Source organism: Athalia rosae, chromosome 4, assembly GCF_917208135.1.
Source record: "Athalia rosae chromosome 4, iyAthRosa1.1, whole genome shotgun sequence".
NCBI classification, from domain to species: domain Eukaryota; kingdom Metazoa; phylum Arthropoda; class Insecta; order Hymenoptera; family Athaliidae; genus Athalia; species Athalia rosae.
This window is the reverse complement of record NC_064029.1, coordinates 1,778,929-1,802,926: the sequence shown is the minus strand read 5'-3', so window position 1 is coordinate 1,802,926 and position 23,998 is coordinate 1,778,929. Positions and strand designations below refer to the sequence as shown.

Here is a 23,998-nt window from a genome sequence, read left to right as displayed (position 1 = left end):
ACAATATGTATGAAGTAATTAAAATTGTCCAAGTATGAATATATGATCATCTGAACTCCGCTATATCAGCTTTCCTGAGCTGTGGAAATTCAATTTGCTGTGATGACCATCATATTAATTTTGGAGTCAATGTTCACATATATGTGGCTGCGCCTGAAATATGAAGCTTATTAAATGCCTTTTGTGTACTCCCTAACCAGCATCTTTAAAATAAAGCTTTGGAATAGTTGGAGATTAATCAGCAAGGTTCAAGATCTTTCCTAATCAAGAGATTAAGAATGTCTTATTTTCCAGGGAGCCGAAGAAAATGGGGAGAGCAAACGTTCTTCGGTGAAACAAGAGCTAGCAACGTTTGGATACGATAATTCCTACAGCAGCTATTCAACACCCTCACCATCTCCAGCAACCATAAATCAACCCTTACCCGGGCAACCACCATTGCCTCCTATGCCTCCTCCACCTGGTACACTGCCACCTCCGCCACATGTATTTGGACCAGTTCACTCTCAAGTTACACCCATGCAACCTTGGTCACATCCTCCTCCTCCGTGGCAATGGATGACCCCCCAGACTCCTCCACTACCTCAACAATCAGCTCGTGATTTAACGCCAAATAATTTCCAAAGAGATATGCCACTACGAAATAACTATATTAGGAGAGATAGATTCACTCACAATAGAAACAATATTTACAACCAGAGGAATAATTTTCATCGAAAGAACAGAAGGCATCCCCGATATGATCCATCTCATGGACAGTTTGATCAAACTTCATATTTTGGGCCGACGGTACCTATTGCAATAGGCCTTGATTGGCAAAGGAACAGTTACTCGGCAAATCCATCGGTTCATCCTGCTGATGGCCTTATCAATCATATTTCAGTTGCCATTCAAAATCACCAAATACCACAGTCAAGCTTACCACCTGGAGTTTCTCACGGTTCAATTAATAGACACATGGAAGAATCCGGCGATCAGGACATTAAAATTGTTTCTGTAAGTTGATGGTTTTTTCAATCCATCTATTGGAACTTCATATTTTCGTGTATTGAAATGAGTTTCACTTCATCTTCACTTGATTTCAGGAAGAAGTTGTTGTTAAGAAGAATAAACAGCGAAAGCCAATGTCGCAAAGTTACCCAAGTCGTCCATGGAATCGTGAAGATGCTGAAAGAGCATTGCAAATAGAAAACGAGTACAACAAGACTGTTAAAGCACAAAGTTTGATCATAAAATTTCCGGATCCCGACCTCAACAAAGACATTGTTAGAGAGTTCCATTCGGGTATACAGAATATACACTTTCAGAGTCCCAGCGGGCCGCGATACTGTTTCATTCAAATGGCAGAAGATGTGAATATCGATGACGCTATTAAAGAATTGGAGAAAATACCGTTTGGTGTAGGCCGTCTAAAAGTTGAGCGGAAATCGTTGAGAGATGAGGATAACCCGACCCCGGAAGAAATAGATCCTTATACATTGTACATTGGAAATCTTCCAGAATCTGTTAATGTTAATGAAGTGAAAACCAAGTTTCCCTCTGCTGCCCGGGTCGATGTTGGTTATGCGCAGAAAATGAGAAACACACGGTGAGTTGTTATCAAAGATTTTTAGTTCTTTCGGCACTTGAATTTCGAAACACTTCAATACACGTTAATGATTTGCAGATATGCGTTCATCCGATATAACAGCGTCGAGGAATCAATATCTGCCTATAAACAAGCCCACGATTTGATGTGGGATACTCGTAGTATAATAGTTAGATTTAGAAGACAGCGTGGAAATACTTGCCTTCCTGGAGAACCAAAACCTAATTTGAAAAAAGTAAAAGAAGAGCCTGGTACCTCATCTCAAGTCAAGAAAGAACAATCGTTAAGCTCTAATGTACCAATTCAAAAAAAGTCGATTGTTGAGCAGAACAATCACACAAAGCTACCAACAAATACTGTCCAAGAGAAGAGTCGTGATTTACAATTAGAAACTGTCAATTCATCCCCATTTTCAGAACCCTCATCGACGGTTCCAGTACCTGTTGCCTCTGCTAAGGCAACGAACCAGTGTATGCCACAACCGTGGGTAAGAACTTGGATAATATTTCAACGCATCATTTTGTTGATACACATATTTAGTGTTATTATCCTGATGTAACCTGGTTTTTTGATTATTTCCAAGCAGACAATGCAACCAACACAAACATCACCGCTCTCAGAGGCTGTTACTGTGATGCCTCTGGAAACCGGTCAAACAGATGAACAAGAATTGCTGATAGAAATCAAGGAAGAACCTGAAGACTATGACGAGATGGAAATGCAAGATGATGCCCAGATAGAAGATGAAATGGATGACGATGACGATGAGGAAGAAGATGATGACTCTGACGATGATGAAGAAGATGCGGACAATGATGAAGAAGAAGATGAAGAAGATGAAGAAGAAGAAGAAATTGATGACACTGAGACTTTGCCTGATGATGATAAGCAGAATGTAACTAAGGAGGATGAACCTGTAGATGTAAGTATTGTCTTTAGAATAGTTGGTGTAAATTACAGTACTCCTAAAATCTGGTAAACTAATTGTAATTGCAATGTATGGTTTGTGTTATTTTTCAGCATTTGGATCAAATGTTCAACGATTTAGAAAATATGGCTGGTGATATTGTCTTGTAGAGCTTACAACAAGAATTTCTACGTAAATGTTTCTGGAAGAGAGGGATCTCGCGTGCCATTTGCTTTCTACATGCTATAATTATTTGTAAATACTTTTTATTGTGTGTATGATGTCGATGAATTAGTATAGTATGTTATGCATCATGGTTTTACCAACTGACTACACCATTAATGAATCTACTGTAAGATTAATTATTTATAATTTAAAACAATGGTTTACTTTATTTTTCAAGATCTCATTTTAAACTTTATACCGTTGTTTTTTAATGCACAATCCTTTCCTTATTTTCATTAAGTAATAATACTAAAAATATTCCTGAAACCGATGGAAGTCGCGAAGGTAAAAGAAACGTATTCTACACAGTCAAAATTTGAAATTATGGGAGTCAAATGCGGCGGAAGTAAAGTAAGGGCCCCTATGTCCTTTATTCATTTCGGCGCCAACAAAAGGCGGGCGAAGTTATGTTTCCCCGTTCCCTTCTTGTCAGTAGTCGGCTTCACGCGTCTCGTAACGTGGCGTTTGTGAAATTTTATAATTTTTTATCGGTTAAATATCAGTTTTATACTCTGTAGATCATTTTAAAACCGCCCTAAAAATGTTTGAGGCACGTTTACTACAAGGTGCATTATTGAAGAAGGTTTTGGATGCAGTAAAAGAACTTTTAACCGAAGCTACTTTTGAATGTTCCGATGCCGGAATTCAGTTACAGGCTATGGACAATGCCCACGTTTCTTTAGTTTCTTTGAGCTTGAGAAGTGATGGCTTCGATAAATACAGATGCGATAGAAATCTAACTATGGGTATAAATCTCCCCAAGTAAGTTGAAATTTCCGCAAATTACATTTGAAAAGTGAACAACATCACAAAGGTTATGCCAAGAAATGAATGACGCAGTATTCGTCACCAGCTCATCCAAACTTGCTATACTCGGTACCAAAACGTGCGCTCCAGAATATCCAATATCTAACAAAATCCAGTTACGAATACTTGCTTCTTAAAAATGAAATAGTAATAATTGATAACTGTAATTATCGCGTTGGGTGATTCAATCTGCTTGTGAAATAGGATGATGAGAAAATTATTGTAATCTCCCCTCTAATTCGAAAAAGTGAATTTTTTTGACATTAAATCCTTGATTTTCAGTATGGCGAAGATCTTGAGATGCGCTGCAACAGAAGATATAGTCACACTGAAAGCTCAAGATAATGCGGATATTATCTCATTTGTGTTTGAATCAAAGAATCAAGAAAAAGTTGCAGAGTATGAAATGAAGCTCATAAATATAGATCAAGAACATCTGGGTATTCCTGTAAGTTACTGCATCTCAGGCTGTTGTTTTTCTTAATAAACTTACTGGATTTAAATTCATGGGTACAATATTTTTGTATTTGAAGTATTTCTGAACTAGATTCAATGGATGCATGTTTTTTTTGCACAGGAAACGGATTATTCTTGCATCGTCAAATTACCATCTCTCGAATTCTTTCGGATATGCAAAGATCTGAGTCAATTTGGTGAATCTATGACTATTTCATGTACCAAGGAAGGTGTGAAATTCAGTTCAAGCGGTGATATTGGATCAGGTAGGTATATCTTTGCAATTTTTACATTTGCATTAATAGAATTATACCAAATATCAACTACAGATTAAGTCGATTGAAGTTATTTGAATTCACTTACTTTCATTAAATCTGCAAAAGTCTTGTAGTGTCTAATATGCAACATCATGCTGGTAAAATATTTCACAAGCGACTGATTTGAATTATACTCCAACTGTATCACTTTTGGCTGCTCAATGGACAATGTTTGACCTCTGATAGTTGCTTAATGAGAAGCTAGAATATACTCATATTTCTTGTTTATGTTCCCTTACCTATTCCTATTACTCAAATGATCAACATACTCAAATATCGTAACAGTTTTATTTGTTTTTGGTTTTTGTCAGAGCCTTTCAATTCCTTTTTTGTTATCTGAAGCAGTGAATTTTGAAGATTAATTGAGATATTGATTTTGATAATACTTGATCTCTTTGAAAATTTTTGTAGCCAACATCAAGCTAGCTCAAACTTCGAATATGGAGGGAGAAGAGGAAGCTGTGGTCATTGAGATGCAGGAGCCAGTATCATTGACTTTTGCATGTCGATATTTGAACAGTTTCACAAAAGCAACGCCTCTTACATCCCAAGTTCAGCTCTCAATGTCAGGTGATGTCCCTTTGGTAGTGGAATACAGTATTGGTGTGATTGGATATATTCGATACTACTTAGCTCCTAAGATTGAAGATGAGGACAACTAAGCATAAGGTTTGACATCATATTATTTTGATTTTACTCACTTTGTTAATATCAGTTATCTAAGCCGAGCTGCAACTATTAGAGATTAAGATGGATAAGCCTCGTAACTGAAAAATGCATCAAGCAAATCAACCTCAGAGTAAGAGTGATATTTGTTGTCAGGATATTTCAGATTACACATAGCTTCTTCATTGTTTTGACAAGTTGTTTGTTTGTTGGAAAGTCACTATATTAGCTAGTATGACTAGTTTGAACACATACTTTTCTACAATGAATACCATTTCAAGTCAGTGAATTATAAGAGTACCAAAAAAGATCTTGAAGCAGAAGAATGCAATATTTTTTATACTGATTAAAAACTGCATCACAGCAAAGAGAAAAATGTTGTGAACAAGAAATAAAATTATGCTTTAATATAAGGACTGTCTTTCGGTAATTCCAGATGAATATGGATAGTGAAATGAATAGATTTTGGAGACAATATTTTTTCACATTGATCTGTTGGAATCTGGGTGTAAATATTTATTTGACATTTTTTGAACGAGTTGAATAAAGTTCTTCGTTTAACTTTTAGACTACCTCACAATATTATGCATGGTGATTAGTCGAAGCAACAGCATACTCATATTTTGAATGTAGTTTATTAGCAAAATGTACAGTTAAATTTCTTTGGCTTGCCACAGGTTAGTGTGATGAAGAGTCGTCTCTAGAATCTGTAATAGGGTAATGTGATTGCGTCGATTGAGTTAATCTTACGTCATAATATAAGATGGAGATCTTCCTTATAAGCCATGATTGTATTTTGAAAGTATTGCATTTGTAGCATACGAAGAAAACCAAATACATTTCCAAAATTTTTGATACATTTTGTCTTAATTTTGAAATCTAATCTAGTTGAAGTTTAAAATTTAATTAATATTTCTTTATTCGTAAATCTATCCAAGCTACTTGTAATATAAAAATACATAATTAGCTTACGAATTGCCTAGAAGTATATAATTAAATCTTAAGTCATTTGGATTTCTTGGATTATTCAGTAGTTAAGTATCGATTCATTAAAAGTTAACTAATGGCTAAAAATATTTTACACTCAAGTACTCCGTTCAAAACTTTTATATGTTAACAGTTCACTCATTAACTCTCTTACATTCGTTTAGTTTTTTAAAAATCGTTTTATTTTACTTTAATAGTTTTTGTTTTAATATTAGTACGTTTCGCGAAAATCGAAATAGCAACAAAATATAATACTTTGGCAATATTTGTCAGCCTCTTTGGTTAAAAAGCCCTGGTATTGCTTTGTCTCTACTATTTCAAAACTACAATACATTATCATACTTAATTTTCCTTCTGTACTGGATTCATACTTGAACTATATTTATATGTGTATCCATCTTACACCTAATATTTGATTCAAGTTTTTGACGTTGGATGCCAGTTACACAGGACTTGTCAAAAATTATGTGTTAAACTTTGATTGCTTAAAAAGTTTGTTTTTTCGGGAGCAAATAGTGGTAACTGTATAGTATTCAGTAAGTTTGACAAATCTATTCTAGAATAATTCTGTGTCTCTAGAATCCTGTGAATCCAAAATAGTTAGATAAAAAAATTTCAATGGAAAATATGGAGAATTCTGTACCATTGACAATTATTATACTTACTTTCTACCGCTCTTTTTTTGACACGTCTCATAATTAGATCTCACATTTGTTCAAAACTTTTCAATTTTATTCATGCATATTCAGCGACATTGCTTTCTCTGCGTTTCTTTATAATAAAAGTTGGTAAAACAATTCCGCTGAATTTACGAAAAAAACTTAAAAGAGTAACTTAGGCGTTCTTGTTACCATTACTACCGTATAAGCTAGGGTGCACAAATTTATCATGGAGCGTTCGCAGATGCCGCAATAGATTACTCTTAACATTAAAACCTTTCTTGCAGTACGAACATAAAAACGGTTTTTCACCAGTATGCGTTCTTTGATGAATAACCATTGATGCATGGCTGGGAAATACTTTTTGGCAGATGTTACACAGCTTTTGATGGCTGTGAACTCTCTTTGGTTTCGGAGGTGCTGAGTTGTTCATGAGGGCTAACTGCTCTTCGGTATGCTCCGTTTGTATGTGCCGCACCCATTCCTGAGGTGTTGGGTACATGTTACCGCACAAATCACATTTCAGTGGTGGGAAGTCCTTGCTATCGTCGTCAGTGTCTCCCTGCATATAAGAAATATATTTTGAATATAATACTAGTACTACTAGACCGCGAATTTTGGTAGAGCTAATGCTCACCTTTCGTTTTCTTCGTCTATTTTCCGTCATATCAGCGTGTGTGAATTCTATGTGGCGAACCCAATCAGATGGTCTATTGAACGTTTGGCTGCACATGTCGCAAGTTAAGGGTGTGTACTCTTCTTCTTCCATTTCACCCTCTTCATCTGCACTGTGTACAATTTCCTGTCGAACAGTTATTGGATAGATTATTATTCATTCTCTCTGCCAGGATTCAAAGATCGCTGACCGCGGAATTTGATAAACGGACATGGATCATTTAATAATTAAAGTAATAAATCTTTCATCTTCAGCAGCGAGAGTATGAGATACTGATAGATGGCTAATAATGAGTAAAAACTGCGTTACCAGATGGTTACTTACTGGCTTAATATCGATTTCGTGATCAATCGTCAAGGTCTCAGAGGGGTCAATTGACTCTTCCCAGTCAATTGGCTCGTCTTTTACTAATAGCTCCAGATTCAATTCATCCTGTTCCTGAAAATTCAAATAAGTTCGAAACAATTAGGTGCTTACATTGTAGGCAAACGAAGAATGGCTTCTAACGCTATACAATGTGCCGACTATTACGAGTGAGGGATATCATACATTGTCACCAGCTTCGCTTCTTGTTCTATTAGATTCAGTCTCACTATTGATACTTTTTCTTTTTTTTGCATTAGCTTCCAGATTTCCTTTGCTTTTACTTTCATCAGCATTTTGGCTTTCCTCACGTACTTTGGCATTCTCTGATTCTTTTATTTTTTCATCAGTTTGGTGCATTTGTTTGCCATCTAAAGTCTTTTGAGCTGAAACGTTCCCTTGAGTTGATACTGCCTGTTGGACATTTTCAACAACTTTATCAGGCATTGGCTGGATCAGTTTAATTTTCTGAATATCCCGCGTCATTGGGGCTGCCTCTTTTTTATCACGCTCTACTTTCTGATTGTTCGATTGAATATTCTCCTTTTTGCTCCCATTATTGGATCTCCACAGGCCACGAACTCTGAGGATATCTCCTGCTTTCAAAACTCCTTCTAGCTGATCATTAGTTACCGTTGCCTCACCACTGTACATATATTGAATCAATATCTTCAATGTTCGGTAGCCAATTTCGGTGGGCAACACCTATCAAGAAATCAAAACAATCATTATCATATATTTAAGAAAGAAACGTGTCAGAATATGTAAGGAATAATTTGTTGATGGTAAGTGAGTGAGATCGATAAGTTGAATCAACTTACCACAATTATGGGCGCATTTGTGTTTGCGCCAAAGTGACATGTTTGAAAGATGTGACTGAGGTAAGAAGAACAGGCCGCAAGAACAAAGCGATGAGCTGCAACATGCCTGCCACATGATGTTGCTAACAAAACATCAGCAAATGATTCTGAATGAAGTAAAGTTGCAACAGAGCTGTGGAGATGAGCCCCATAACTGTGCCACTTCAATTGGTAATTCTCTGACGCGGCAACAGCCATTTTTTCTGAAAATTCGGAAATTCGGGTCTGAAAATCATTTCTAGAGTAGGCGAATATTCCGCGGCAACCAATTTGTTGTAAATCAACCGGGACATCCATAAATATATAAATTGATAGATTATTACGAAGAATAATTCATGTAAGGGAGGCAAAATGAACATCCCTTTATGATAGTTTTGCGACGCAGTGCAAGACTGTACTCTCACAATCAGTCCGAGGACCTGACAGAGCTCAAATTCGTACTCTACGTGAACAAAAATTGCAACCATACTTTTTGTAAAAAGCACTACATTTTAACTCAAAATTTTTTTTGCCTCGCGTGCATACGCTTTCCAACAATAATTGTATCTAGCACACGCGTGCAGACTCGTCTTCGCTATTATATTGCTCATTGCAACCTTATGCTTGGCAAGATAAAGTCGGCATACAATTTTTTATTGATAATCTATTATAAAAGGATCATAAGTTCAATACGTTAATTTATGGCTGTTCACCGGATATTGAATGACCATTTTTATATTTTTGCACTGAGGATCTCACTGAATTTTTACAAATTCTGTACTCATTTCTAGCTGAGATCTGAAACGACAGTGATCTATGATGAATTGCGATTTTTTGGTATCTTGATTATTTTCATTCAGTAGGTGAATTCTCGGTGTATCCGATAGTATTTGAAATAATGAACAATTACCTATAACACATTAGTGAATACGACATATAATCGATCGTGCCGGTATAAGCTTCTCTTGCGTTATGTGGGCTCATAAAATCATGACTTTGAATGGTGTACATGCATATAGTGAAGACGAAATTTTTTTCAAGTATGGTGTACAATAAGTGAATTATAAAATTACCTGACATGTCTTGATTCAAATTACCTAAATAGAATATTAAAAAACCTTCTAGCAAGAATAGGCGCGGTGAGTTATCGTCCTTTTTATGGAGCATCAACACTTATTGTTTTCACGAAGCTCGTTGAGAAAAAACGCAAAAGAACTTGACCTGAGCACTATAGGTAGAGTTTGAACCACAATAATTACCTGACATTAGCCCTGAAGTAGGAAATCACTATTTGAGGTCGCACAACGTAAAACTCTTGAATAATTTCAGGTTTTTCTACGCACTGATGTTTTGAAAGGCGCTTCGCAGACGGGGCACAGGGCAGATATGAACATCGAAGCTCCGTGTAGGGGTCTAAAAATCGATATTTCGGTCTTTGCTCCATCCGTTGTCGTCGGTGTATTCGGGTAGGGTGCCCCACAACGTGCATCATCGATTTTCTCAGCTACCAATCGCACGCATTCATTTATCGTATCGATCCCCGGAGCTGATTTCAGCGTTTGCGTCCGTCCATCCGCACCCGTCTAGGCGAGGATTCATACCACCCATAGCAAGCGCTACAAGTGAATCCCCCATCTGCAAAACCGAACAGCTCATTGATCTATTCCATCTCTATACCTAGTAAATGTACTCACCCATACCTACCCATATTGTCCTATAACTACCTACCTACATCCCCTTATACCGTTCAATTCTCACACCATTTATGCTGCAGGTATCAAACATCCTACCCCGAGATCCTGGATCGGCCCCATTTCAACATTCACCCGGATGATTTCATTCGTACACAGCTGCCGTTGTAATTTTCTCATTCGAATGCAGAATATTTTATACATCATTATGGCTACAATATTTCCACAGGCATCATTAGCCTAATCCAAACTAGATTCTAATTTATGCTCTTTTTATTTTGAAGAAAATCTTACGGTATCTTACTTCTATGCACTATTTATATAGAAAAGCATAATGCAATTACTATCAGGGAGCATTATGGCTGATTTCATCATCGCGTATACCTGAATTGTAAGAATACCTGTAAAACATGTGCCATTAATGTCATCAGATTTACTCTTATAAAGCCATATGTATTTATCTAGCATTCCTACGGCATATGCCAACTGATAATTATATTTGATTGGCTTTGTACTTGGTTGTATATATGTGGACTGCAGTTACAACTGAGCCGTGATTATATGTAGGTCGCAAAAAATTGAACCCTCGAACGTGCGGACGAGTAATATGCCCATTTATTCGAAGCGTGATCGTCGATCATAAACCGTGTATCGTGATGACTGGGAGTTTGTGACGAAAAGTTATATGAGCGCATAATAAATCCGTACGTGTTAACATACTCTAATGTCACGCTCTCGTTGGTCTTTTTATGCTACATTATCCAACGCACTCATAAATATTGCATCTAGCATTTTTATTAACATCTTAATTCGATGAATAAAAGTTCATGCGAATCGAAGGTAAACAGGTGATATTAAATGTGAGACATAATGGTTTCAATAATTTATTCGTACGATTAATGTAAGCGTCATCAGAGTCCCACTACCGACAGATTGTTACTTTTACAATAAATATTCAAACGATCGGGATTTATTCTCATAGACGAAAAATAGATTTGCGCGATGTTGCGATGATAGAATAAAAAATAGAATCGAACGTGTTTGAATTCAATTTTGCCTCACTAATTCGATTGGATAATATTTCGTCACGTGCTGACGAAAAGTTTTCTTCCAGTGGGCGCCACTTGATTCGCGAATTAAGAGCAGCTCAAGAATCATTCCCTTGTAAATATGTGATTGTTGTCAATGTGAAACGGATAAAAGCTACGAATTATAATTAATTTTCATCATATAGGGTAGAGTTAAAATGTGTGATTATGACAATACTGTGTAGTTGTCTAAGGTCAATAACTATGCGTTCATGATTGACCTACTTTTTAATGGAGTTTTGTTTAATTGTGTATATTAACTATGATTCTTAAGTGAATTGCACTGGGAGTTGGTGGCCGAGAAGGTGATGCACCAATTATGTGTTCATTGCTTATTTTAGATTTAATTCTATTTTGGATAATTACTAGCTTTCGTTAATCATTTCTCAAGCCGAAAATTGCTCAGATGTTTTCCTTATTCATTCGAGATATTAGGTTAAGTTCAGCTATTTTATATTGTCTTGCTAGGGTATCACACTTTACAGTCAGCCTGTGATGGTAGAAAGCACTGTGGTTTTATAATAAACAATGATTTTTATCTGATTTTCTAGAGCCATTAATATCGCTACAAAATTCTGTTGCTGTCACTGCACTTCGTTTTATTTACTTTCTATGACTATTCAATTGTATAATAAATTACAATCGTTTGTTCCTTGAAAACCAGGCAGAACGTTTGAAAACGTTAGATAATATCTAATTATTTACATCTACTTTGCTCCAAAATCAACCCATAAATATAGTAACCTAGTCTTGTTACGAATAGCAATTTGGTTCATTATCAATAATGATAATCCATTTTTCTTTATCTATGTGAGCCTCAGTCATATAACGAATTCGTCTGATTAAAATCAGGAAGCGGTTTGGTTGGAATCACAGTATGGGTTAGAGTCTTACGCTATGGAACATTTTGCAAACACATGCGAATAATAGTGACCATAGGGATGTGTGTAGAGTTACCAGCTCTGCATCACAGAAATAGATCAATTTCATTGTACCCACATCTTAATTCAGTAAATCTTTCGTGTGATAGCGCACAAAATTCCTAAATACTTATCTACATAAATGTGAATTTTTGTTCACTATATGATTTGTCAATAATTGAATCAAACAAAAATAATTCGGTTCTTACAATTTGCAGGTATCAACCTATTACTGGTTTTTGCACAAGAATATTGTTGTATATGGAGCGAAAAAAAGTAGTGGATATAATTAAATGTAAACTCAAAACCATATTGCTTCAATCAGGATGTTTCAATAAGAAGTAGCTGAACCAAGGCTTGGCATGATCAAAAGGAATTTCTTGATCTAGAGAGGTCTGATTCTGGTAACTATACCTCAAATATTAACGGCGCCAGTAAAAAAAATCTTTACCAAAATGCCACATGTCACGAGAAAGTGGGAACTCTTTCCTGGAAGAAATATATTCTGCTGTGATGGACGAGTCATGATGGCACCACAGACAAGCGTCTTCTATGTCACAGTGTGTTTGATTGCGGGGACCAGTGGATTGTTTTTTGCATTTGAGTGAGTAGCTTGAATAGGCCTAGATTGCATTGAACAAAAGTATGCACATAGTTGACTAAATTTCTGAATTATCGCAAAGATAATGGTTTTATTATTTTCCAAACCTCACACTCCTACTCAGAATTGGCAACATTACCTCATCTGATGTTTGCACAAAAAATTTATTTCTGGTACTGTTTGATAACGAATGAAATACTACAATTTAGTTGACTAGTGATAACCCTATCATGGTTTTTGCCTATAAAAATGTTTCTGTCCACTTTATCTGATCATGAAATATCCATACAAATATTTAGACTATAAAGTGCCTATGAGAGAGGTCTAGACAGTTCAAATACATATTTAGAACATTTTTCAGTTGCCCTTTCTTGGCAGTCCATATTACTCCTGCAATACCAGTAATTGGTGGATTACTGTTTATATTTGTGATGTCAACGCTGTTCCGAACAAGCTTCAGTGATCCAGGCGTTATACCCAGAGCAACACCTGACGAAGCAGCCTATATAGAAAAGCAAATTGGTAATAAAATTTCTCAAACTCCTCTATTTCTGGCAGAAAACAAAAATTATGCTTTACTGTTAGGCTGTGAAACAGAAACATTTGGTCAGTGAATTAAGTTTTTCGGTTCAACACTGAAGAGCAGTATGCCATCAAATTACTCTTGTGTAATCAGTTGGCGATTCGATGTACGTTTATGAACAAGTACACTGCTATCAATGCCTTATCAGTGTCATAGCTATCTGATCACAAAGGGTTAACTGTTCACTTTATATCTAGGATCACGCTTTGATGATAAAAGGCAATACATAATGGTTTGACACGTTTTAGCCATTGATAGTTCCTGGCATGGGATGTTTGGTCATGAATTAAGCTCAATAAATATGAAAATAGTACATATATTCATGTATTGTTTAGTCGCTGACTTTTTCTGGATTACTTTATGTATGCTAAACGTTTCAGTTATCAAACCTTAGATGTGTGTGTTTTTACAGAAGTTCCAAATAATGACAACTCTCCAACATACAGGCCTCCACCCCGAACGAAAGAAGTTTTAGTTAAAGGCCAACCTGTAAAATTAAAATATTGTTTCACTTGCAAAATATTCAGGCCACCTCGAGCATCGCATTGTAGTTTATGCGACAACTGTGTGGGTGAGTAATTCAGTTTTTTGTTTTTGTTAATAAAAATCCCATGAACACAATCTGAGAGCTAATCAATATTATCCATATGATGAGATGACGTGTGGTATTCTGTTATTTATTTATTTTCTGTGCGCTTGCCTTTCAGAGAGATTCGATCACCATTGCCCTTGGGTTGGGAATTGTGTAGGGCGGAGGAATTACAGATACTTCTATGCTTTTATCGTGTCACTAGCATTTCTTTGTGTTTTTATATTCGCCTGTGCTATCACACATCTTATAATGCGTGAGTACCAATAATTACCATCATTAGTTAATTGATAAATACCCATATTAGACAATTAATAACTTTTTTTTTTAATCTTGTTACAGTCACAACAAATGATAGGCCATTTTTAGAAGCTGTAAAATTATCTCCAGGTAGCGTAGTTGTTGGAGTTATTTGTTTTTTCTCCGTTTGGAGCGTTTTGGGCCTCGCAGGCTTCCATACGTACCTGACAACCAGCAATCAAACTACTAACGAAGATGTGAGTCAATAATCTGGATATTTTTGTCATACCGTCGGTTAAGTGTAGCAAATAGCTAGTATCCCTGATATTTCATTAACCACACAAATTTATATTGTATTTCAGATAAAAGGTTCATTTACGAGTAAACGAGGACAGGAAAGTTTCAACCCATACAGCCAAGGCAATGTATGTGGAAACTGTTTCTACGTTTTGTGTGGACCAGCACCTCCAAGCCTTATTGGTATTCCATCAAATTTTTTCTCAAATTTGTATTTAATCTGAAGAAATTGGAATACATTATAATTAATTGAACTCACAAATTCAAAAATTGTTTTTCAGATAGGAGGGGCGTGGTGACTCCAGAATATAGAGCGGAGCAAGAGAGGGGTGGGGATGAAAATGTTATCATCAATAATAAAACGTATGGAACCGTCAAAACTGTACAACCTCAGGTATACCAAAATTTAACATCAAAGAATTATTGTAACACTATTTTTTAATTTCTTCGGTTATTTCCTAATTATCTTGAATTTTCAGTTGAATGGCTTAGGCGTGCTGACAAATCCAAACAGTGATGTATCGGGCTCCATAAATAATTTGGTCACTGGTCAACATTCACCTTCTCAGGGTCGGCGGATAGAGTCAATTAACGGTGAGTTAACACTCTTAAGACATCCTTCACGTTGCCCCGAAGATCTTCCTAAATACCCTCGTCAATGTATCAATGATACTTATGCACAAAAATACCCCGTAAGAAGATGTTCACAAGAACATATAAAGTATGTAAAGTACAATGAGGTGGATAGGTTTAATCCAGAGTTGCAGAAATACCCATATAGGTGTGAAGAGGATTTACAAAAGTATCCTCAAAGATGTAGTGATGAATACCATCGGTGTTCCGATATTAATTTAATACATAATCGTTATACCGGTGAGCATAAATACCCTATTGATTTACAAAAGTATCCCCAAACATACTCGGAAGATCCAATACGGTACAAATGCGAGGAGCCAAAGAATTATACCGATCTTCAAAAATTTCCTCAGCGATATTCGGAAGATCCTTTAAGAATCCCTTACACTGGTCACAGTTTAAAATACAATCACTTCAGATGCTCTGATCATAATTTGAAGTATCCTATTCCAAAAAGCATATTGCCAGGAAAAATTTTAGGGGCCGGTGGAATACCAATGATAGGTCAAACTGCGATTGGACTTGTAGTTAATAGGTTTGGTTCAGGACCCCTAACCAGTGACTTATCTTTTACTGAAAATTCAATTTGCGCAAGTGAAAGCACGGAAGAAGACTTATTGAATCAACGTTTCATTATGAGCTCCATGAGTGATACGGACGATATTTAACAGACAATTATAAGAGTTGATTCTTGAATTTGTTATCTTTTTCTGTTATAGTTTATAAACAATGGATACAGTTAAATATTGAAAAGAACGTGGGGGAGGTTAAAATACAGTTAATATAATTAATAGCATGATATCGCTGCTGATTTATTATATCTATACACATTTATTTTCAATTGAAATTATTTTTTCAATTCACAAGAAAGTATTCAAATCGGCTGCCATGAAGTTATAGCATGGTTTTTATGGGCAAACAATCATCGTACTCAGTTGCACTGATTTTATCTGCATTTTCGAGGTGGTTAATATTCATTAAAAATTCATGCGCCAGTAACTATTTTATACCCATCAGGTGTTCATAATTTTTAAATAACAGCAAAAAAGTCATCCACTCGAAAGGAGTAATAATTTGTATAGTGATAGATGGAATAGTTGTCCCGTTGACGAGGATTTTCCGTTATTAATTTAATACTCTAACTAAATACCAAATATTATTTTTTTCTTACAAACATTTATGAATAGTCAAGCTCTTGAATTAAGGTATAGACTACATGTATGATATTTGACAACTTAGTGTGAAATTTTAAATTGAATGATGAAAAATACATGATTATTTGTTTATCCAATCATTCAAATATTTTCCGTATGAAATGTACATTGAAATAATGTGTATTGATTATCAGAATAATGGTGAACAATAAAACGCCATAAATGAATATATTTCTTTACCTCTGTAGTGCAATAATTAAAGATTTTGATCCTTTGCCAAATGATAACAAATTCGCAAATTGGATTCACAATCATGCAATTTATCCAGTCATGGCATTTTCATTTGATTAAACCAACTGCATTGAATAACTAAGAATGCTTTAGCGTCGTGCAGATACTAGTTGAATCAAAAATAGTTTTTCCCAGAACTGATGGATAAGTCATGAAATTTTTCTATGCATAGGCTGCAATATTAACTTCATCTTGATCTGATGATAAATCTAATGTAAGTGGATTAGAATGTAGACGATTCAAGTCGTAATAATTTATGAAAATATGTTTCTTTGTTGTTCCTAATTACGACCCATAAACGAGGGCTCGGTACATACTTTTTGGTAAGTTTATTATTTTCACTCCAAGGTTTCCATTTATCATCTTAACAAACGGGTGGACTTGTGTTTATTATTCACTCCTCAATACTAAAACTCTCTCTGATACATGGCATACTTTACATCAATATTTGTCTCTTCTTTCTGAAATGATCATTGATTAACGACTATTCATACAGGGTGTGACTAATTGATGCATCGTGTTGTTGGTTTTTAACGTGAGACTCGTGTTGTGTTTCATCCGTATTGTTGATGTATTTAATAAAGTTACTGCAATTAAGGAAGTCTGTATTATATGATTCAGTTGCTGCACCTCCAGTCAGAATGTTATTGCGGCAAAATTAGTTTATTTTTTTTATGCTCTACGATTCCACGTTCTTGGCAGTATTAATAATTTAAATAATCGTTGATTATATAATCGTTGTTCATCTGATACAGACTCAATTTAACTGAAAAATGGTTTTGATGTAGTGTAAATATCCTTTAATGTGCATTTTTTTTTAGGTAGCACTACAAATAGTGTAAGTCAACTTGTCGCCAACGAAATTCCATTAGCGTCACTTAGCATGACGCCGCTGGATATTGATGAGATAGCACCATTGCCCTCGCGACACAATCTGGCATCGCTAGACACATCGGTTATTCCATCCGTAGCTGTAACAACGCCTTTATCTGCATCTAGACTTAGGTTGTTGCAAGACACTACGATGATTGAGTCGGCTCTCGATTTAGACTCGTTGGAAGAGGCTAGCGTAGGTAGAGGTAGTCAAGCGGGTCTCATTAAATTAGGTGCAGTTTAAGTGTAGTATTAATTTTAGCATTATTATATAGTTTTTAATAAATAATTAGATAACATGGTAATTGTTTAGAAGAGGTGATTGATACAAATTCATCATTCAGGGAAAGGGATTCGATTGCAATGTCGCAACTTTTTAGTAATTCCAGTAACATCGGAATGGAGAGCTTAAAGATTGAGACCTTGGGTGTACAGCACTTGTGTGAAACACTTCATTGTTGAAATAATACTTTCTGAATTTGGTTTGTTTTTTTCACTATGGAAAAGTGCGTACTCGATGAACCATTTCGGTACGACGACCAATCGTTCTGAGACAAATCACATGGTTGTGACACATTACTATGCACAATATTGACAAAATTTTTTATCCGAATTCTGCATTTTGTACGTATATTATTGAATGAATCTGGTAGTATATGAATCTTCCAAAGTGTTACGATCATGTTCAGATCGATTTTCATACGTTAGTTATAATAATTAAATGTCGTAGATAGAAAATTGGGTGAATTCAGAGCTCGTGCACGTTTGAAAGATTGGACTCGCACGGAAGATTGAAATTGGATGGCGAATGACAATTTTAATAAATAACAGCCCTTCTTCACAGTTACCCGTTGTATGATTGGGGTCTAGTTGATCAAAATCGATTGGCCTTTTTGAACCAACTTCCGAGATTGTATAATATTAAATACCTACTTTATAACATTGTTGGTCACAGAATAAGAGAATTAGCTACTAATTGAAAGAAAAGCGAAATGTTTGTTGATTTAAGGCTGCGTTATTTTTTTACGATAATTGTGCAATTTTGTTATCAATGCTAGATATTTTCGTAATAGATAATGACGTAAATATGTTGTGTTTTCAATGAAACCGCCTTGTTTTCAACGAGCATTATAACTTAATAAGTCATTAATAAAATGCATAAACGTGATATCATTTAACATTAGATAGTTTAATATTTCGAGCTTTGCGTTTAGTTACAGATAGATTAAGTTCCCATTGTCATATTCCAAGGTTCTGGTAAAGTATTGTGATAGATGTTAACAATAATTCACTTGTCATGACAATGAAGAAATAAATAAAAGTTTAACGCCTGTTATTAATAAAAATATTTGATTCACGATATTTTAGGGAATATATTTCAATGGCAACTATCATGACATGAAACAGATTCACTCATGGACAATTTCAATATCCTATCGAATAATCAACTGATTCATACAGGTATTATAAATTTCCATATTCCTACCTATACATCTTGGATGATCTCTTTTTGTAAAGGAATTTATATAACGACAAAATAGATTTTAAGCTACGGTCATAATCAAAATGCACATTATCGTACAATGTATTTAACCAATTTCAGGCAGAAAAATATAAACATACATGTTCTAATATGTATTTTTTTTTTCTAAAATTGTTTAAGGGCATTTAAGCACCTTCTTCCTAAGATATTTCACGCTCACTTTCTCATGCCGATGATAATTTAATGTTCTACGATATGATCGTGTATTTTTTTGCCTGGGGTTACAATGTACAGTTGTAAGAGAGCATCATCATGTAAATAGACAAATGGTTGAATCTACGTAAACGCCGGAATATTTTGCCAACCATCACGAGTCAGTAAAAATACGATACACGTATAAATCGATTATAGAAAAAAAAAAAATAGAGACAGAGAAAAGAAAAAGAAGTTTGAGCATGCAATTGCCCACTGCCTACGCTAAAAATAATTTGTGTATGAAGGTTGTACGCAGTTGTTATATTTGAGATAACCGGTAATACGGATTGGTTATCGATATGTTTAAAGATATAAAAGGATATATATTAGCATAATTGGAATGATGAAGGAGCTGTTTTCCTGTACATAAACTGTGTACATGACTGTATATGTATATATCGTATATATATGATACCTATAATATAATGAAAACATGCATATAAGTCTTATTCTTATAACGTTCTAGTTTTAGTTTAGGTATGATTATTCAATTTTGTTTTCATTGAATAACCAGTATTGAGGCGAGACGGAATTTAAATTTTATTTGAATTCGACTTGTGATGAAAACCAAGGGAAAATCGCTTGGCAATAAATTCAGAGTCTGTCTACGTCATGCATGATCCATCGGCATACATACATGTACATTCATTTAATATTGAACTAGAAAGAGCGACGGCGAACTTCTTTACTTTACACTTTCCAGCGGTATATAATCTATTCCTAGATATTCTACGAGTGTGAAACGGCAGCATAGTATGCCTGATTGTAATAATAATACTTGAAAATATTTTACGGGGACAAGCTGAGTTATTCGTGAGCGTGGCTTGAAGCCAACGACAGCAACGAAAAGCTCCGAGGGTCGGGGTTTACTGGAGGCGTTAAAGTCGCATCGATAAATAATTTACAATCAAAACAGGGAACAACATGACACAAAAAAAAGTTATCGAATAAAAGAAAAAAAAAAAAAAAAAAAATTCCATCCATATTTCACCCTTAATTATGAGATTTAAGCATCTTATTTCCTGTTCCAAATTCACGCGCACCTAAAATGATACGGAAATAACAAAACACCTAGTTTTGCAAAACAAACAGATGCGTTCATCGATATATTAATTCGCAAACTGACCAGAGAAGGGGGTGTTGGAAAATCTCATGCTGTGCACAGTATGAACATCTGCAGTGCAACGATGCAATTGGCGTGTTATTATAATATTGCAGTTTCCAATTTACTGAATTATACGCCCTGACGCGGTATTTCGCCCACGTTATCGCTGCAGATATTATTGGTAGCTTGCCAAATTTTGATTTAATCAGTTGAACAATAATATACATTCATACGACAGCTCGAATCAAGCGTATAATAAATTTTAGTCGTTACACGTTGTGTGTGGTGCGTTCCCACAGCTGGAAAACTTCGCCGCAGAACTACCCAGTTTATTGATTTACATTACGCAATTACCTATAAACGTAACATTTTACGCATAAATTATCGCGTGCAAACATTTTTTGATTTTTTCAATTACATTATTTCATCTTTACAAGTACGCGTCCTCCCAGGAGGAACTGAATCCATATTTTTCTTCTCGTTTGAGTCGTCTTCCTTTGCTGAAAATCTTTGCGAGATGTGTACACTGTAAATATTTGATTTATTCTAGTGTTTGGTATTCCGCACACCAACTTCCTGATATTGAAATATATTTTCGAGCTTTGAATTTTACGGAAAATTTGCAGTAATTTACGGAACCGTCTCTCTAGATTATTTTTAAATACGGTATAGTCTAGTGGCGTCTCAAGTGATGTTTTCTCAGGTGCAACGGACTATAATTTGAAACGTTGCAAGAGCAGGCGCACGGGGTACGTACTGATACGTACGTGGGACGTCCTGAGATTTTTTTGGCACCGTATTCCTAAAAAATTTGGTACAAGGTCTCGCATGAACGCTCCTGATTGTCAATATGACGAGGATTCTGAGTTGATAATTCAGAAAAAAAAAATATTTCAGCTAAAGTGTTAAAATAAGAAACAGAAAAAGATTAATGAAAATGAAAGGCGAATGAAAAATTAACTGGCCACGTTTCACTAGGCGTGAAACATACCCTAATAACTGACTTGCGAATCGGTTCAACATTTGTTCGCATCTAGTTGACGTCGTCGTTATTCAGACTTTTTTATAGCTGGAACAACGATTTAAAAATTTACGATGCATACCGAAACGAATAGAAAAGTTTATTTATGATAACTAATGAACCACTTCTACGCACAACCGAGTACATGATAAATTCTTCGCACTCCTCATTGTCGGAGTCCAGTTTACGGAGTGCCTCAAATCCCTGCCACGTTCCAAAATAATAATTCTATCGTCAGAAGAGAAAATCACACCGAAATTATAATCGACCATTTTTTCGAAGGTCCAAACTTAATTACGTGATAAGCATATCGGAGGAATATTTTTCACGGATGATCAAAGATAATAATACTGATGAGTTATAAAAAACCAACGTGACAAAAACGTTATAGCCGGCGATGATCTAACTTGGCGACAAGTTGAGTTCGAGAAAAAAGAACGAAATAATTCTATCGAGGAATTTGCTAGCGTACGGCGAACAATATTTTACGTCTCCGCCACTTTCTTGTCGTAGATTTTGGGCGTAGACGGCGTAGAAGTTGCTGCGGTAGGATCCTGATATGGTAACGCCGTTACCGATGCGAAATGGGCTATTCGGTAACCCGTAGGAAATCCTACGCGGGGGAAGGTATCTAGCCAGTGATTACAGAAGATTTCCGAAATCAGTTATCCCACGTTACCCTATCTCCTTAACGTGGTGTCGGCTTGCGTCGCCCACGGAAGCAACCATACTTATAATATATTTCATTTTTCACTCTATTTTTGAGTTACCTAGGGTGGGAGATGCTCTTCGGGATTCCTCGTGTCTTTCTAGCTCGTTTACCGCGGAGCCCTCCACGGTCTATATACTCGTCGTACCACGGGATGCCTCCTCAGGTATTTGCTGTCCGTCGTACAACACATTAGCCACCATGGTAAGACCTCATAGACCGCGTATTACACTCCCCCAAAATGTACCACGAACGCATAGTTATGCGAAAGCACGGCCCAAAGAGTATTTTCCCCCACTTTCCGCTTTGTCGAAACGGAAAATGAGAAGCGAAAAAAATAACGCGATTCGAATTCCGTCTGTGCGCTATATTTTAATAGGATAAGAGAGGAAAAATTCCGAGCCCATCTAGTGATGTTGAATTGTCGAATGTCGGAGTTTTTTTTAAGTGTCTTGAAGAGAGAGAGAGAGAAGAAAAAAATCGCGAGTGGTTTGCCACGGGATGTTGCAATATACATAATATATGCACATATATATGAGGATTTAAGTGCGAGGAGTTTGAAAATGAGGGGAAATTCTGTCGTAAGGGTGACCGTTGTTATCGTAAACTTAGATTAAAAAACGTACACGCCTCGAATTAGCCGTGAGAAGGATACACGCTATCCTTCAAACGAAATGGGTTGAAAATCATCCCTCGGGCTTTTATTCGCTCGGTAGAATATGTTCGTTTCACGTTAACGATATTTGGGAATGTCAAGTATTGTATATTTGATTACGTACAAAGTTTGAAGTGGGTCGAGGGGTATCATCGTGATCAAACACGGGAATAAACGGAATACCAGAAAGACCGAATCAATATTGGTAGATTGTAAATATTATGGAACCGTTACAACCCCGGTACATATTACGATCGGTGCTGATTGATTTTTGTAGGAAGAAGACGATCAGAAGATGGCCGTGATGCGCAAGGCGTTCCAGATGTTTGACACAAGTAAAAGCGGCTTCATCGAGACCCTCAAGATCTCCACGATCCTGAATACGATGGGTCAGCTTTTCGACGACGCGGACCTCAACGCTCTTATCGAAGAGAATGACCCCGAAGGTTCCGGCCGAGTTAATTTCGATGGATTTTGTAACATCGCCGGACGATTCCTCGAAGAGGAAGACGCCGAGGCCATGCAACAGGAGCTCAAAGAAGCTTTCCGTCTTTACGACAGGGAAGGAAATGGCTACATCACAACCGCTACTCTCAAAGAAATCCTCGCGGCACTCGACGACAAGCTGACAAACCGCGACCTCGACGGCATCATCGCTGAAATCGATACCGATGGTTCCGGCACCGTGGATTTCGATGGTCAGTATTCACTTCATCTCTCGATCAAACTTCAACAATCCTTCAAACTTCACGTTCGCTATTCGCACGCGAAACTTTCGATATTCGATGGGATGAACGTTGATAAAAGAATCTCAAAGTTTTGCCACGTGTTACGTAAGCACTCGCGTAATGCGACGATTCGATTGTTCGAAATGCAAATACCGTGATGCAATAATTTTATTTACGCATTTGGTCGGCGGGCACTGGATTATTTTGGGGGAGGAAATAGGGAGGGTTGAATCTACGTGTTTGGGATGACGAAATGAACGTGATTATAGAGTAACTTTTGATACATGTAATTTCAGAATTCATGGAGATGATGACCGGCGAATAAAGTTCCTGGCCAAGATTTCCGGTCAATTAATATGCCTGCCAACGAGCGTTCACAGAACTTTACGCCTGATTAACATCTGGCTGGCGACTGCACCGAAGCCAGCGGGTGCTGATAGAATTCTGGTCGAATTCATTCAACGAATATTTCCACTGTCCGCATTAACATATCTCATACTTATAATGGGATGTGTGACTGGGAGACAGTGTCATTAAAACATGTACATACATACCATTAATATTGATAAAATATCGTTACCAACTATCA

The 23,998-nt window shown here is 36.2% G+C and overlaps 6 protein-coding genes and 1 long non-coding RNA gene across 15 annotated transcripts in view; 4 read left to right on the top strand and 3 right to left on the bottom strand.

Moving 5' to 3' along the window:
- The window catches only part of LOC105687545 (eukaryotic translation initiation factor 5B-like), a 3,988-nt gene extending 1,072 nt beyond the window's left edge, over positions 1-2,916 (top strand). For both annotated transcript variants that reach the window (XM_025746520.2, XM_012403287.3), the window contains 5 exons: positions 295-996; positions 1,086-1,588; positions 1,667-2,075; positions 2,175-2,510; positions 2,609-2,916. In XM_025746520.2, coding sequence (XP_025602305.1) covers positions 448-996; positions 1,086-1,588; positions 1,667-2,075; positions 2,175-2,510; positions 2,609-2,665 — 1,854 coding nt within the window. In that variant the 5' untranslated portion in view covers positions 295-447 and the 3' untranslated portion in view covers positions 2,666-2,916. The remainder of the gene's footprint in view (positions 1-294; positions 997-1,085; positions 1,589-1,666; positions 2,076-2,174; positions 2,511-2,608) is intronic.
- The window catches only part of LOC105687550 (eukaryotic translation initiation factor 4E-1A), an 8,459-nt gene extending 4,050 nt beyond the window's left edge, over positions 1-4,409 (bottom strand). Inside the window, exon 1 of the mRNA XM_012403294.3 lies at positions 4,347-4,409. Coding sequence (XP_012258717.1) covers positions 4,347-4,394 — 48 coding nt within the window. The 5' untranslated portion in view covers positions 4,395-4,409. The remainder of the gene's footprint in view (positions 1-4,346) is intronic.
- Positions 3,164-5,823, top strand: LOC105687549 (proliferating cell nuclear antigen). The gene is made up of 4 exons (XM_012403291.3): positions 3,164-3,482; positions 3,810-3,975; positions 4,105-4,249; positions 4,712-5,823. Exons 1-4 carry the CDS (start codon positions 3,262-3,264, stop codon positions 4,960-4,962), a joined length of 783 nt encoding a protein of 260 aa, XP_012258714.1. The 5' UTR covers positions 3,164-3,261; the 3' UTR covers positions 4,963-5,823.
- Positions 5,586-10,349, bottom strand: LOC105687547 (zinc finger protein with KRAB and SCAN domains 3). Of its 2 annotated transcripts, XM_048654577.1 has the most exons (7): positions 10,219-10,349; positions 9,750-10,125; positions 8,473-8,714; positions 7,838-8,356; positions 7,613-7,726; positions 7,250-7,414; positions 5,586-7,174 (listed from the first exon to the last, which is right to left on the bottom strand). In XM_048654577.1, the coding sequence occupies exons 2-7, from the start codon at positions 9,754-9,756 to the stop codon at positions 6,788-6,790; spliced, it is 1,434 nt and encodes a 477-aa protein (XP_048510534.1). In that variant the 5' UTR covers positions 9,757-10,125; positions 10,219-10,349; the 3' UTR covers positions 5,586-6,787. The 2 variants fall into 2 exon arrangements, with proteins under 2 accessions (XP_048510534.1, XP_012258711.1); XM_012403288.4 differs by lacking the exon at positions 10,219-10,349 and having other exon boundaries at positions 9,750-10,207.
- LOC105687585 (palmitoyltransferase app) lies at positions 10,233-19,629 on the top strand. Of its 7 annotated transcripts, none has more exons than XM_020853229.3 (10): positions 10,233-11,574; positions 12,408-12,793; positions 13,152-13,312; positions 13,786-13,944; positions 14,081-14,218; positions 14,305-14,459; positions 14,565-14,682; positions 14,781-14,893; positions 14,979-15,093; positions 17,402-19,629. In XM_020853229.3, exons 2-10 carry the CDS (start codon positions 12,645-12,647, stop codon positions 17,695-17,697), a joined length of 1,404 nt encoding a protein of 467 aa, XP_020708888.1. In that variant the 5' UTR covers positions 10,233-11,574; positions 12,408-12,644; the 3' UTR covers positions 17,698-19,629. The 7 variants fall into 7 exon arrangements, with proteins under 7 accessions (XP_020708888.1, XP_020708889.1, XP_048510531.1 ...); XM_020853230.3 differs by having other exon boundaries at positions 17,406-17,565; XM_048654574.1 differs by lacking the exon at positions 17,402-19,629 and having other exon boundaries at positions 12,515-12,593; positions 12,666-12,793; positions 14,979-16,516.
- LOC125500738 lies at positions 13,152-22,222 on the bottom strand. Its single transcript, XR_007278197.1, has 3 exons — positions 22,088-22,222; positions 13,763-13,860; positions 13,152-13,292 (listed from the first exon to the last, which is right to left on the bottom strand). It is a non-coding gene; the product is annotated as an uncharacterized LOC125500738 (long non-coding RNA).
- LOC105687607 (troponin C) lies at positions 22,089-23,998 on the top strand. Its single transcript, XM_012403392.3, has 3 exons — positions 22,089-22,230; positions 22,959-23,379; positions 23,706-23,998. The coding sequence occupies exons 1-3, from the start codon at positions 22,228-22,230 to the stop codon at positions 23,732-23,734; spliced, it is 453 nt and encodes a 150-aa protein (XP_012258815.1). The 5' UTR covers positions 22,089-22,227; the 3' UTR covers positions 23,735-23,998.